This window comes from Phaethon aethereus (genome assembly GCF_964289735.1).
Source record: "Phaethon aethereus genome assembly, chromosome: Z".
Lineage (NCBI taxonomy): Eukaryota > Metazoa > Chordata > Aves > Phaethontiformes > Phaethontidae > Phaethon > Phaethon aethereus.
In genome coordinates, this window is record NC_138577.1 from 68,863,477 (window position 1) to 68,878,448 (window position 14,972).

At 36.7% G+C, this 14,972-nt stretch overlaps 1 protein-coding gene across 4 annotated transcripts in view; it reads right to left on the bottom strand.

Moving 5' to 3' along the window:
* Window positions 1-2,999: 2,999 nt before the first annotated feature.
* The window catches only part of CSNK1G3 (casein kinase 1 gamma 3), a gene marked incomplete at both ends in the record, with an annotated part of 60,470 nt that continues 48,497 nt past the window's right edge, over window positions 3,000-14,972 (bottom strand). For 2 of the 4 annotated variants that reach the window (XM_082013017.1, XM_082013015.1), the window contains 3 exons: window positions 3,000-3,054; window positions 9,794-9,817; window positions 10,189-10,295. In XM_082013017.1, the coding sequence (XP_081869143.1) occupies window positions 3,000-3,054; window positions 9,794-9,817; window positions 10,189-10,295 (186 nt within the window). The remainder of the gene's footprint in view (window positions 3,055-9,793; window positions 9,818-10,188; window positions 10,296-14,972) is intronic. The other 2 variants (XM_082013018.1, XM_082013016.1) reach the window with 1 other exon arrangement.

The following is a 14,972-nucleotide window of genomic DNA, read 5'->3' on the forward strand; positions in this document are numbered from 1 at the left end:
AGCTATCAAAAGCTCCTCAAAAGCTACTGAAAAATATATGGCAGTATATTTTTAAGCACTCGGGTGTTAAAATTCCAAGTCTCAAAAAGAAGTTCTGAGGAAAACTTCAGTTTGAATAAAAAGAAAACATGAACTTGAAAAAAAATTTGCTTGCAATAATTCTTACATCTGTAAGAGCACAAGCAAATGAAAACATATGCTTACGAAGCAAAGCGCTAGGAATCTTAACTAGAAGTCTAGCAACTGATTTAGCCTGCTAACATTGTTCTCAAGTAAATATGCCCTTTTTTGTATCATATCAAATGCTCTACATCTAGGAACAATTATCTCTACCAATCAAAAGGTTGTGACTGAAGAACTGTAAGTCTTCCTTTGCTAGATACCTGCCTGGCAAAATTAAAGACATTTATTGCATATGTCACAGTATCTGTAATGGCTTTTATTCTAGGTGGCACAGACAGCATAGACTTTAATCCACAGAGAGCCTGAGTAGATTTCCTAGTTACAAACAAGTGCATTGAAGTCTCTTCACTCTATTGTTATCATTAGGTGTATTAAAGCATACAACAATAACACTTGTTAACTAGGCACACATAATTAACTGCAATGTTGAGGTAGCATTTTTAGTAACATGCTTTCAAATCAAATTCCTTGCCATCCAAGAAGATTAAAACTCAGCAATTCTTACAATAACAGCTTCCATTATTTCATCCAAGACTGTAGGAAAGGGGGAAAAGAGGCAAGTTTTAAAAAACTATCTTTATTTTTTTTGTCTTACACTTAAACAGGGATAGATTTCATTTTTACACAACCAGCCAATGCTGACTTCATTAGTTTAGACAGGGAAAAAAACTATATAAATGCAAATCATATTGGCATAACCTGAACATACCTGCATTAGTACTGACCGCTTTGCTTCACTAGAATGAAACCTTCTTCAGCATTAAAGTCCAGCACTTAAAATGTTGCTGAAAAGCAAGTGCCTAAATACTAGTCATTTCAGCAAATAAACAGCTTTTATATATTGAGATATTTTAAGTCCATAATATACACACTTTCTTGTTATGTGTATGGAGTTCAGATCATACAAACACTACAGGTCAAAAACCTCTGAAAATAAAACTAATCAAGTGTCTGAGAAATACACATATCACATGTACTTACAAATCTTACGAAGCAAGAAATTCAGTCAAGTACTACAAAGAAGGATGTGTTTTCATATGAGAATGGTCAAGTAACTCACCTTTTCAGGTCAAATAAAGACAAAGAAGTAACTTCATGATTTTGAGATTCAGAGAATCAGTAACACAAACTGGTGGAGTGGAAAATTACAACCTGTTATACAGTGTGTTTTTTTAGGCCAAATTCACGTTTTGCAAAACAAAAACTTCAGATCATGAACAGTAATAATGGCAAAGATCAAAGTACACATAGAAGCCCATAACTGAAACCATAAAATACACTTCTGGCTGTTAAGGAAAAATAAATTACAAAATACAATTAAAATTCTTGTAAATGCAATAATGAATTCAAAGGTGTGCATTTATTTAAATGTACATTTTAAATACTACCGCAAAACAGATTAGAAATAAATAAGTATGCCAAAAGGCATGTGTGGATAGAAAAAATGCTAATTAGCTCTAAAAGAAATCTGAGTTTTGATCAGTAAATCTGTCTAGTCACTTCCCTCTTTCACACCCCTTCTTCAAGCAACTGACAGCTAAACATGACGAAAGCACACCTCTGTCATTATGGCTTTAAAAGAAGCATATATTTTCTGAAGAATATAAAATGGGTTGCTTTGTCTACAAACTGCTGGTTTGTTCATATTGCAGGCACTTCATTGGACTGTGGGGAAGTACCTGACAAATCCTTGCCATACTACTATAGTAGTGACATTACATTGAAAGACAAGAAATTTCCAGGAAAACAAATCTCAGGAAATTTTGGGTGCTATGGGCTAGTACACAGAGAAGGGAGAAGCCTAGAAAACAAATGCAAGGGAAGTGGGTTAAACCAAAGTGCAAAATAATTTATAAAGAGACATTGCATGGCACACCATATTTTCAGGTTAAAGATGGTGTCAATCATCAATTACCTTAAGTGAACATATAAGCTTTAATACTGATTCCACCTCAACTAGATTCACATTTATTTCTTTTATTATAATTCCTCTATAGATCCTCTTTTGAAGGTATTTCAATATTACTAACATGAGTGGAAGCACAACTTAAATTATACAAACCTCTGTCATCTTTGTACAAATACTCTTGTCATTTCTACTGTACTGCAATTCCATTGCAGGTATAACAAAAGCAGGTCTTTAAGCCCAGAGGCTATTGGAAATACCTTCTTTTCATTAGTATGGCCAGGATTTAGACAACCATCAACAGTTAAATCAGCCTCCTCAGTACCTAGATGGTAACTGTACCATGATATCACAGGGTTTAATGCTGATACAATTTGACTACAGTATCACCAGTAACACTGGGAGAAAAGAAAAGAAAAAAACAATGCAGATGTCAGAAAAGAAAAGAAATCTTAAGGTTTTATTCTTTTTCTATATGGCTGTGCATCTGTATTTTTCTTCTGCATTTTTTAAGAAAACTACTTTTCATATGCTGCTATGAACTCAAGCAACAGTGACTTCTGTCTTCAGTCAAGACACTGCTAGTACTTTCCTAGGACAGAAGAAATACTTCAAGTTTAGTTTTTGCTGAAGATACTGTTCATTTGTACCATTGCATTGGTCTATTTGTTGATGGACAAAGACACACTCATATTTGACAAAACTTTAAAGCTTTCAGAATAGATGAATTAAAGAAACAAAAGATGGATGCAGGAGAAACAAATCAAAGCACACAGGCATGACATTGTTTCTAAGGGAGTCCTTGGAAAACGTGTGGTCATTACAGAGATCGGGGATTTTATGCTTTTTTTAAGATCGTACAACAGCAGTTGAACAAGTAAGTTATTTCCCATGTTCTGCTTGGTTCTAGTCATTTGTGGCGCTGAAGGGTTTTCCTTTTCCTCCGCTTGAAGAAACAGCAGCACCTGCACATGTGATATGAATTACATATGATATAAAACAAAAGAACAAAAGTAAACTCTGTTTATTGTATTTGTTTCACTTGAAGTATGTAGTTCAGGTATAGCCAGGACCACAAGGAACATATTAATCTCTATCACAACTGACTTATTTATTATTGCAAGTGAAGTAGAGATATTTGACACATTTCACCTACTTTCGGAAAAAATTATCAAATGAAAAAAGCTATAATAAAAATAGCTATTAGGTTTAGAGTATTGTGTGAGGGTATCAAAAGCATGGCCATTATAGGCTGACTTAAAATGTATTTGTAAGAATAAGGAATGTTCCATTACCTAAGCACCCTTTTACACTAACTGCTAATATGCCAAATACAGGCCTGAGCTTAAGATTGTGTCACCTGAACTGTGCACTTAAGACACTATTGTTGCTAATGTAAGAAAACAAATTGAGCTTCCTTTGTCAACCAGAACTTGGAAAAACCCTCCCCAAGGCTATTCTCCAAAATATTTTAAAAGAAAATGTTCATGAACAATATAATTAGTGTTCTGATTCAGTGCTGTGATAACATTACTACAGTGAAAAAACACAGCTTTAGGTATATTAAAGTATGCTGAGATTCCTACTTCTGCTTTATTGCATACTACATGAAGGAAACTAAAATTAACAAATATGGCAAATTTCACTTAGCAAATAAGAGACAATCTGAAAGTAACTAAAAAAACACTACAAAAGGAAAAAAAATTGGAGGGAGTTAGAGATAGATAACACAGAGGAGAAATGCAGAAGTCCAGGAAGTATTTTTGAAAATAAGGAAAGCAAATACACAAAGAAACCTTTTTCATTTTCATCTAATATTAGCCTTATTTTAAGCAACTCCCAGCTCCTGAACACCACTTTTAAAATTAAAGCTTCCCCTTAGTAAAGTACTCAGAATTTGCAATCAAAAGCGAACACACGAACTGTCTAACTTAACAAAGCTTGCCCCATGGAGTTCTGTAGTTTGTTTACTGAATTCTCACTTGCAGTGCTATATACTCAGTCTTCTTAAACTATGAAGTACAACAGAAGTGAAACAAGAAAATGTACTGCATCAATAGCCTATCAGTAATTCTGTAAGTTCACCAAGCATTTTATGTCACTAAGATTCAAAAGGAATCCTGCTGATTTAGTTTGGAACATGAGAAATGGGGAAAGCATTTGAAAACTAGGGAGAATAAGGGTCTAAAATAAGGTTCTACAAGGGGTAAGAACAAAATCCAAAGTAAAGGGAGACAGAAATTACCTTCTCAAAATATCCAAGGGCACCCTGTTGCTCAGTCACTGAAAAAGTAGCAGTGGGCAGAGGCAGACCAGAGCTGCTCTGAGAGTTACATAACTTTCAGTAGAAAAAAAACATTTGTTATTGATGGAGAGGAAGCCCAAAATTAAAATTCAATAGGGGAAACTACACAGACAAATATTATTACAGCTAGCAGAAATATCATACTGTATTTATTAACTTTAAAGTACTTCTAGAAGAAACATAGTTGTTTTTGAAGGCTAGTAGCCACCAACTGCAACTGAAATTCCCCCATAACTACTAACTCTTTTTCCTAGTGTCTGTCTACAACCACTAACATCCATTATCCCTTAAGCTTTGAATTTATACGCAGATATATGAAGTCTAATTTAGTTCAATCCTTCTTTGACCCCAATCTTCTCCCAAGTATTTTATATGTATATACAACAATCATCATATCAAAATTTTACAGTGGTCCCTCCCTTTCAATATGAATTATCCTATGACCCTGTAAATGAGGAAATCCTACCCTGGACTGTGATGGTAAATCACTTTTGTACTTGTTTCAGATCGGAGGCCTCAAAGACAGTTTACAAAAAAAATTTGTCTCAATTCATAATTTTAGTATATACAGAACACAGGTTACATAAGTAACTGCAGGAAGAGAAAGTGTGGTAGACAGTTAATTTGTATTCTAGAATAACAATCTAGAATTTTAACTCTTCATTGTTTAATTACATTTTGCTTATACGGAATATGACTCAAGGAACAGCTATCACACTTAAATGCTTAGGACTGCTTGGATCCTCTGTGTAACTGAAGGACACTTTAGGATTTCTTGTTTTCCTTCCCAGAAAATTTTAACCCATCCTTGCTGCAAATCTCATAGTGTCCTTTATTCCTTCTCCATAGCCTATTTAGTTTGCTACTTCTCTGTCAACCAGAGAAGGGCATCATGCAATGGGGAATCCAAGAGTTCTATCTAACCAACATAAAGCACTGCTTTTTTAATCTCCTGGTCTTCTGGAGTTTGCATAATACTATTACAAAGAGTGTAATTTCTATTAACAGCTTTTTCTTTTTAATTCTAAGAACAATTCAACTGTATTCTAGTTCAGGAGATTTCACTAAATGCTGAAGACTATGTGGGAAAATAAATCCCTTTTTAGATACACTAATAAGTGTTAAAGGAATGCAAATTCCATAGAGCATTATAAACCACAAGACTGGCTTGGAAACTCACTGAAATGTATACTTATCAGCCTAGAAGTGCTAGACCTGTCAAGCCTTCCAAGGCCAAGTAAATGTCATTTTAAAATACACACTAATAAGACAGGTCAGGCTACACTGCCTGATAGTAAATTTTATGAAAGAAACGTAACCCTGAAATTAGACATCCATAGTGCATAATCTCTTCAAGAATATAATTTATAATAGAAATGCAGACATGTTCTTAAGAATACTGTCACTAGAGGGTGTCATTATTACTTATATATGTAACATTGCTTGAAACCATATTTAAGGTTACAGATAAGGGTATTATTAATGAGTATCAAACTACAAATTTATCATATATTCAATACGTATGCAAAATACATAAGAATAGGTATGCTTTGAAAATTTCTAATTCTAGGAAAGGAACTTTTTCTCTTTTAAAAGAAAGCATTTAATGACTGCTAGCCTCCTTCTCTGTAGGGTATAAAACATTTCTATAGCAGGCAGTATAATACCGATTTATGAAACTCAAGAACAACTTATTTTTCCTAAAGGGACCTTCAAGGTATTATCTAAGGTAGCAACCTCAGTATTACTGTTACAAACATTTCTTGTCCTCCTTAAAACATTATTATACCTTTTTTCTGTTAAATAACCTTCCCTCTACCACTTCAGCAGTACCTTGGTACAACATGCTAGAGCAACTTCAGTTCTCATTTGTGTCTAGATAGCTGTGTTTTTATATTTGTCATCTAGCATGTGGCAGCACTTTAGTGCAGGATTATTAACAGGTGTTTAAAGTGTCAAAAAGAATGCCAGATGCAAAAAGGACTGATCATATAATGTTTCTATGTTTGCCCTTCTCTGTCCTCCTGTGGCAGAACCTTTTGGTTATCCAAATTACACATACTTCATAGAAGCAACTGTTCTAATGGCTAACAAAGACTTAAGGAAAGAAAGGCTAATTGCTCAGTGATAACTGGAAGATCAGTCTGGGGGCTGAAGGGATTGAGAGCAGCCCTGCCGAGAAGTACTTGGGGGTACTGGTGGATGAAAAGCTGCACATGAACCGGCAATGTGCGCTCGAAGCCCAGAAAGCCAACCGCATCCTGGGCTGCATCCAAAGCAGCGTGGCCAGCAGGTTGAGGGAGGTGATTCTGCCCCTCTACTCTGCTCTGGTCAGACCCCACCTGGAGTCCTGCATCCAGCTCTGGAGCCCTCAGCACAGGAAAGACATGGACCTGTTGGGGAGGGTCCAGGGGAGGGCCACAAAAATGATCAGAGGGAGGGAACAGCTCTGCTGTGAGAACAGGCGGAGAAAGTTGGGTTTTTCAGCCTGGAGAAGAAAAGGCTCCGGGGAGGCCTTATTGCAACCTTCCAGTACTTAAAGGGGGCCTGTAAAAAAGGTGGGGACAGAGTTTTTAGCAGGGCCTGTTGCAATAGGACAGGAGGTAACTAAAAACTAAAAGTGGGTAGATTTCAACTAGCTATAAGGAAAAAAATTTTTACAATGAGGGTGGTGCAACACTGGCACAGGTTGCCCAGCGAGGTGGCAGATGCCCCATCCCTGGAAACATTCCAGGTCAGGCTGGACGGGGCTCTGAGCAACCCGATCTACTTGAAGATGACCCTGCTCATTGCAGGGGGGTTGGACTAGATGACCTTTAAAGGTCCCTTCCAACCCAAAGATTCTATGATCATTTGTAGAAGATAAAATCTACAAGTGCCAGTGCAGAACAGTGATCAGTTTTCTCCCTGCTTTACAAGTCCAGTAAGTAACAACTGAAATAGGACTGAAAGCTACTTTTCTAAAACCCAACAAGCAAAAAAACCCCCAAAAAATTCACAAAAACCCCAAAACACCTGACAAAAAACCCAAAACAAATGAAAACAAAAAACCCAGAAACAACCCAGTCAAAAACACACCAAAAACAAAACAAGGGAAAAAAAACCAAAACCCAGCACCCACTGCTACATGCTTGCTGCACACCAACAGCTGAGGAGCATGAAGATGACAAGGCATAAGGTTTAGAATATATATGGCATCTGAGTACACAAACATGTATCAAACAAAGGAAGCGTTGGATGAATGTCCCAAAACAGTAAAATGCTTCCTGAAAAAAATCCTTATCCTTTCTGATTTACAGCACCCCACTGAACTGGTAACAGATCTAATAACCAGCTAAACAATTTTTGTGCTCATATGTAAAATCATGACAGAGCACCCCTTCTTCAACTGTTTAAACCAAAATATAGTCATGCCAAGCTTCTAAAACCATGAAAACACCTAGAACAAAGAACGTAGAGTTTCCAAAAAATATTGAAGTTTATCTCCTCAGAGTATGAGGAAATGTTACAAACAGATAATATCAGCAAGAGGTTAACTTCGTTCATGTTTTCAGATGGAGAAAAGATTATGAAGGAGGCACAGTGGGAGTTTTGATAAAACAGTCTCCTTAAAAACAAAAATGTCTATAGTAGACATGAAAGATACTAATACTTGCATTTCCTTACACTCGTCAGCAGTGTAAGATCTACAAATGGATGTTTAAACATCTCACAATACCTTTTGATAGTAAGTTTGTAACTATCATGTTAAAATGTAAAGTTACCTGAACCTTCTAAAGTATTGTTACTGAGACAAGATGTATACCTATACACTGATGTCTCATAGCAATGCTGGGGAGGCACTGTCAGTGGGGTATGGGGGGGTGTGGCTTTAATTACTGACAAAATATAAAACAAACTCTACCCTCAAAAAATAGTGAATGAGGAAACTGCAGCTTAAATAAACACCACTGGAAAACTATTTTGTGTGTTTCATATTGAAAAAGAAGATTAATCTAACGAGTAGGATATTGAGACTAGATATTTTGCCTGTAACAAAACCAGTAAATACTAGGCCAAAAAGGTCAAAGATAGCATATTTGTCCATCAATTATTCATATGAGAGGAAAGGAACTTCTATACTTTTAATGTAGCTGCAGCATCTGAGAATTCTCTTTCTGTAGATAATAAAGCATAGCTTTAATTGTGCTAAGTACTGCTTAAAACTTCAGAAATTTAATCTTTTCCTGTGTGTACACAAACTGGGCATAAGGAAGGTTATCACTGCATTTATCCAGAGGGAGGGGATAGGTAATTTCTTTATGTGCAGGCTGGCAACATCCTTGCTCTTTGGGGTCTGTTTTTTTTTTTTGTTTTAAATATAAGAAAACTGAATTCTTGCCAGAAAAATAGTAATACACTACTCTGCAAAGATGGCAGATAAAGAACTGGTCTTCATGCTCAGAGAAAGCTAGTGCACAAGTGTGGCACAACAGATCACATTTTTTTACACTTCACAGTTTTTAACTATACATGCACATAAATCTCACACACCAAAATCAGAACCTGCAGAACAATCACTGCAGGAAGAAATTGTACTTTGATAAATTCTCCCTTATCTAAAGGTTAGGAAAATGGGCCTTACAAAACCTACTGCTATTAAGGAATGCTTACTGGATTTTTCTGCTACTAACGCATCTTTCATACTTCATTGCCTCTATTTTATGATAGGCTAGATCCATACCCTTGTAAAATCCTATTCCAAGCACAATTATAGAAGAAAACGTGTTTAAAGTTATACTGCCTTTAGCTACCAAGAATATTTTTCTGTACTGTTTTGCACATCTGACTTTACTCAAATATATATACATTAGTTATACATCCCATATTAACAGATCTTAATATTTCCCCCCTTCATTACACTGTAACTTTAAGGAACCCTGGAGTTACTTTTTAGTAATTAGTTAGCACATTGTCAAAGACTAATACTCTGGCAAATACTATGTTTACAGAGATAACAGGCAAAGTTGAAACATTTGCTAGAATTTATTACTCGTTCATATAAGTGAGTTATTTTCTAGGTGTTAAAATACTAGCTGAATATTAAAACATCTGAAAAGAATGTTTTCCCCTCTAAAGCAGATAGGAAGCAAGAAAAAAAATTCCACTACCCACTAAAAAGGATTAAATAAAGTACACCACAGAATACACAACTTAAAAGCAAGCAAGATCTGAAGCAGGCAAAATAGCTCCTGAAGGTGGCTGTTTGTTTGTAAAAAACAGTTAATAGTTTCACAATATTACAACATGTTTTGTGATTTCCAAATGGATTTGTTATTTTAAAGTTCTCTGAAATTAGTTTTAAACCAAATAACAAAGACCCTGGGGCTATTTCTGCCTGCCTGTGCAGTAGGACTCACCACATGTTCAACACTTTCTGGCAGCTATACAGAAAGAGTACAGGAAAAAAGAATCAGAATACCACATAGAGGAAGAATTTTACATGTTTCATACATAACTTTTGGTAGTCAGAAAACTATCATAAAATAACTATTTCAGAATTAGTTGAAGTATCAGAACTGCATGCACTTCCCTAGTATAGAGAGATGTGTTATTGAGGGCTTAGCCTAAAAAGCACAAGCTATAGAAAGTCTATTGTTTAAGTATTTAAAGCCAAAATTAAGTATAAGCACTGTAGCTCCAGCCCTCACCAGTGGCTATTCAGTTTAGACAGTATTTTTTTAAAAACTATACAAGAGAAATTTTGAAGTAGCTGAGCACACAAGATCCAAAGAATATAAAAAGATGGACATACTTAGTTTCATCCATTACTTCTACTTCTGCAGGAGCGGTGATGGGTGCATTTGAACGGCCTGCAGTTGGGTCATCTGTGTTCAGTTCTCCATTTGTTGAGCTTACTACCTGAAATCACCAGAAACACCTGAGATTATATTAGTGCCAGGCATACATTTGTCAATTCCTAAAGTTACAATGCATCTTCAAAAGTCAGTAATCTTTGTTAATTTCATAATTCGTTTTATTCCAATAATAGTATCTTTTCCAAGTTTTATTCCTGTGTCCCTGCACTCCTGCCATTTTTCTTTCATTTCCACTAGGGGAACTGACATCTACATGACAAACTCAAAGTGAGTGGACTAAGCAAAGCAATTCTGTTGATCAGGTTTGCTGACCTCCCTCATGTCTCTTCAGAGGTTTAAGGCACTAACCCCTTTCCTGGTATCAGTTCAGTCAATCTTACCCTATCTCTGCTTCTTTAGTATATTTAAGCTCCTTAGTTTTCTTCTTTGTGTGGCCCGCTTCAGTTGTATTTCCAAGAGTACTCACCAGAAGAGGGGAAAACTAAGACTTTCTCTAGACCTAATAGTGTAGGCTGTGTTTGGTTTTCACTCTTAGACCAGGAGAATGCTTACTGCCATCAAAGACAAAAAAATTATGATTCATCTTCCTTCCCACTAATTTCATCTCAAATTCCTTTTTAAATTCTTGAGCCACAAGACACCTCTGGTTCTCTGGGAATGTTTGTTTTGACTTTAAATGAAATGGAACCCAATACTCTCTCAGTTGCTGTCACATTTCCTGCATGACAAATGAAGCTATTCCAGAGGCCTCTCTTATTTATCATGGCAGATTCCGAGAAGATGGTTAACTGGATAGAGACAAGTACATGTGTGTTCTGGGCAGCTGACAATGCTAACTGACCCATTAGAGTATCAAGAGGTCTACTAGCTACAAAGCAGCAGCAAATGCTTGGCCAAGCAACACTGCACAAATATATCGTCCTGGCCAATATAAAAGCCTGCAGAAAACATCTGTAAAACAACCAGCCACAAGGAAAGTGGGCCAATGGTAGTTCATAGTTCAAGATTCTTACCAGCTGTTGTCTGAAGGTCAAAGATTAAGGCAGAAGAAAGCAGAGGGAAGGAAAGTCATCATCATGATGTTACTATTTCCCTCAACTTCCAAGCTCTCCTCTTAATGTAGCAGTTCCATCTCATCTATTTATAACCAGACATAACTGCCTTGCCTATTGAGGTTTGCTTTGTGATTCCTGTTGTAGCTCACTAAGTACACAGCTTCAGAAGTTTGCAGAACTTCAGCCACTTTTGCAAGCCATATGCCTACATCAGTCTAAGTTTTCTTCTTTTCCAAGTTTCACTAAAATAGGAACCACTGCCAGAAAAACCCTGCAGCCCAATAACAAAAGGAAAGATGTCTGAGATTGCAAGATTTTAACTGCTTAAATTTTATTCAGTATAACTGAAGGAATTCTGGGAGATTGGACTAGATACCTGTGATGACAAGTAAGTCAGTGGAGTTTCAACCAGGTGCCTTCAGCTTCGTTTCCTATCAATGGGGATGGCAAAAGCACTAAACATTCAGTGACAGAAATGGTAGGAATTGTACTTTAACAAATCATAAGATGGTGAGTCAGGCATCTTAAACTAAACACCCTGTGTTAGTAGATTTTTTTTTTGAAAAGTATCTTTAATATTTGTTGTAATCATTGTCCATATTTACTGGTAAGGGGAAATTCCAACCATCTCAGCAGGTATCTCACTGTGCAAAAAATGTCATTGCTTCTTGTGAAATATCCAGCTGTAACAGTGATAAGCAGAGTGGAAACATATGGTGCTTGCATGGGAAACACTTGCTGAACAAGACAGTATCATTCTTGAAAATATAAGGGTAAAAACATTTTCTCAACTTGTCCACCAAGTGAGTTTTGGATCTGAAGGATCAAAATCATAACTACATAACTAATCACAACTACAGCCTGCACAAACCATATAAAGCATTGCCGCAGTATTGGTTTTGGCAGGAATAGAGTTAATTTTCTTCATAGTAGCTAGTATGGGGCTACGCTTTGGATTTGTGCCGAAACAAGCGTTGATAGTGTAGAGATATTTTTGTTATTGCTTAGCAGTGCTTAAACAGAGACAAGGCCTTTTCTGCTTCTCGCACCACCCCATGAGCAAGTAGGTTGGGGGTGCACAAGAAGCTGGGAAGGGACACAGCTGGGACAGCTGACCTCAACTGACTAAAGGGATATTCCATACCATGTGATGTCATGCTCAGCATATAAAGCTGGGGGAAGAAGAAAGGAGGAGGGGGACATTTGGAGTGATGGCATTTGTCTTCCCAAGTAACCATTACACCTGATGGAGCCCTGCTTTCCTGAAGATGGCTGAATACATGCCTGCCAATGGGAAGTGGTGAATGAACTCCTCGTTTTGTTTTGCTTGTGCATGTAGCTTTTGCTTTACCTATTAAACTGTCTTTATCTCAGTCCAACGAGTTTTCTCACTTTTACCCTTCTGATTCTCTCTCCCATCCTACCGCACCAGTGGGGAGTGGGTGAGCAGCTGTGTGGTGCTTAGTTGGCAGCTGGGGTTAAACCACAACAGCCACCCAATTAACACTGTAGTCAACCTTGACCGCAGTCCTAAACATTCAGGATTTCTGCTCCATAATCTAGACTTTAAGAGAGCCTCAGACCTGTGCTCAAGGTTTAGTAACGACAGTTGTTCAGAAACAGAAGCCTTTGTCTTCAGTTTGCTCAAGTAAGGGTGGGGTACATCAAGAAACAACAAGACAGGTATATGCCCTTTTCTGGATGTGAAGCAAACCCATACACCTTAGCATTCCTGAGTGTTGTAAAGAACAGGTGACAGCTTGCACAGATACTTGCAAGAAGTCCTATTTTCTTCTCTTTTCCTACAAAAAGCAAATGAAAACTTTTATGACTTTCACTCAAATATCAAAGACATTGCCCAACTCCACATAGCATTCTCCTTCACACTTCTTTCCTAGGAATGCTTATTCAATCATTCACCTCTATCTTCTTGGACAGCATATTCAAATAAAGGGATCAGACTCAAGCATGTACACATTCTTCATTTGAACTGGAAAACATGAAAGTAGATATCTAAAAAATACCTCCTATATTAAAAATCTAGTTATGAATAATGTTTTTCAACAATACATTGAAAAAATCCTTTCCCTTCTAATGCATAAAAAGATAGAAGAAAGTGAAAACATTCTGATAGGCACAAAACTGTATCTAAGCACGTTTTTATAGTCTGCCCTTCTATCACGGCTACAGGAAGTCTATTTTGGAGCATCAGGCAGATCAACAAAAAAGGGTTGCTTCTCTGGTTCAAGGTTCATGGATGGTTCCTATCAGCTTTTGTCAATAACTCTCTTCTGGTCTTTTTGGAATCTCTTCTGGCAATTGTTAAAAGAACATCTGCAATAATTGAGTAACTCATAAAAACAAAAAACCTCCTGGTTTATAACAGGTTTAGTTTTTGTTTTTGTTTTGTTTTTTAAATACAGTTAAAGTCATACTATTAATGTAAGCTGACTTTAACTTTAAAGGAGCAGTAACTATCTTCTGCTTGGGTCAATGCACTGCCATATGGTAACAAAGAACAAAGCTTATTTCACTGTTTCTCAGCACATTTATATGTTTATAAAAGAGGAAGCAGAGAAACTGTAACAACCTATTTGGTGATTCTTTTCTTGAAATTCAAACTCACTTCAAACCTGAATAGTACGTCTTGACAGTGGTTTCCTTTAGTGGGAGAAGTTTTTCTTTTCAAGACAGCATTTCTCCTAAGGCGTTTTATTAATTTAAGACGACTGTTTCCTCTAAGAAACTTTGACACAAATATTGTTGAAACCTTCACACAGACTGTTCCACAGAAATCTTAGCAGAAGACTATCCTGCCTTGCTCTGGTTGATCTCTATCAAAGAGATAGAGATCAAGGAGAACGAGACCTCAGTCCTTCCCATATACATACACCAGATACATCCACCAAATACACAACCAAATACAATCAAGTATAATGGCTTGTTGCATGGCTTAGTTTAGATAGGAGGAAAATGAAGTTCATCTTTCTAGAAAGAGTTGTGACCTTTGAAAGCAGAAGTGAACAAAATGTTATTGGTAGTCTGAAAAACAGCATCAGTAATGCTTCTCCAGAATCACAAATGCCCTGAGTTTCACTCTAGTCTACTACTGCTGAAAACAACTCTAGGAATAGTGTCAGTAAGGTGAAGAACCAAGAATACACCGGCAATAGAGCAAAATATTTAACTTTAAAAAAAAACAACACAGACTTATTTAAAGGAGCACAAGAGGTAGCGAGCAGTGCTTCAGTTCCAGTAAGGCTACAATTGTATGATCTTGCAACCCTAAAATCCAAATACCTTGCTAAAATAACCTACAATGCCAGAAGTTAATCCCCTGTGACATCAGTAAAATATTTTGCAGTATGACCAAAAAGTGCATTTGGTAAAAGACTGATAATGCAGCGTAAATGAAGCAGTGTTAACACTTGTACACTCCTGATCCCAGAGCATATGGGTTTAAGTTAGACCAACAATTAGACTTTTCTCTCTCAGGCCACATGCCAATCATCTCAAAAATCAGCACAACACAGGTACAAAGATACAGGAATTTAATAAAATTGAACAAGAATAAGTCACCTGCAAGCCAGCGTATGCACTGAAGGTATGGTGCACCAAATTCTGTAGCCAGAATGAACCACAAATAAGACAAAGAAGATTCCTCA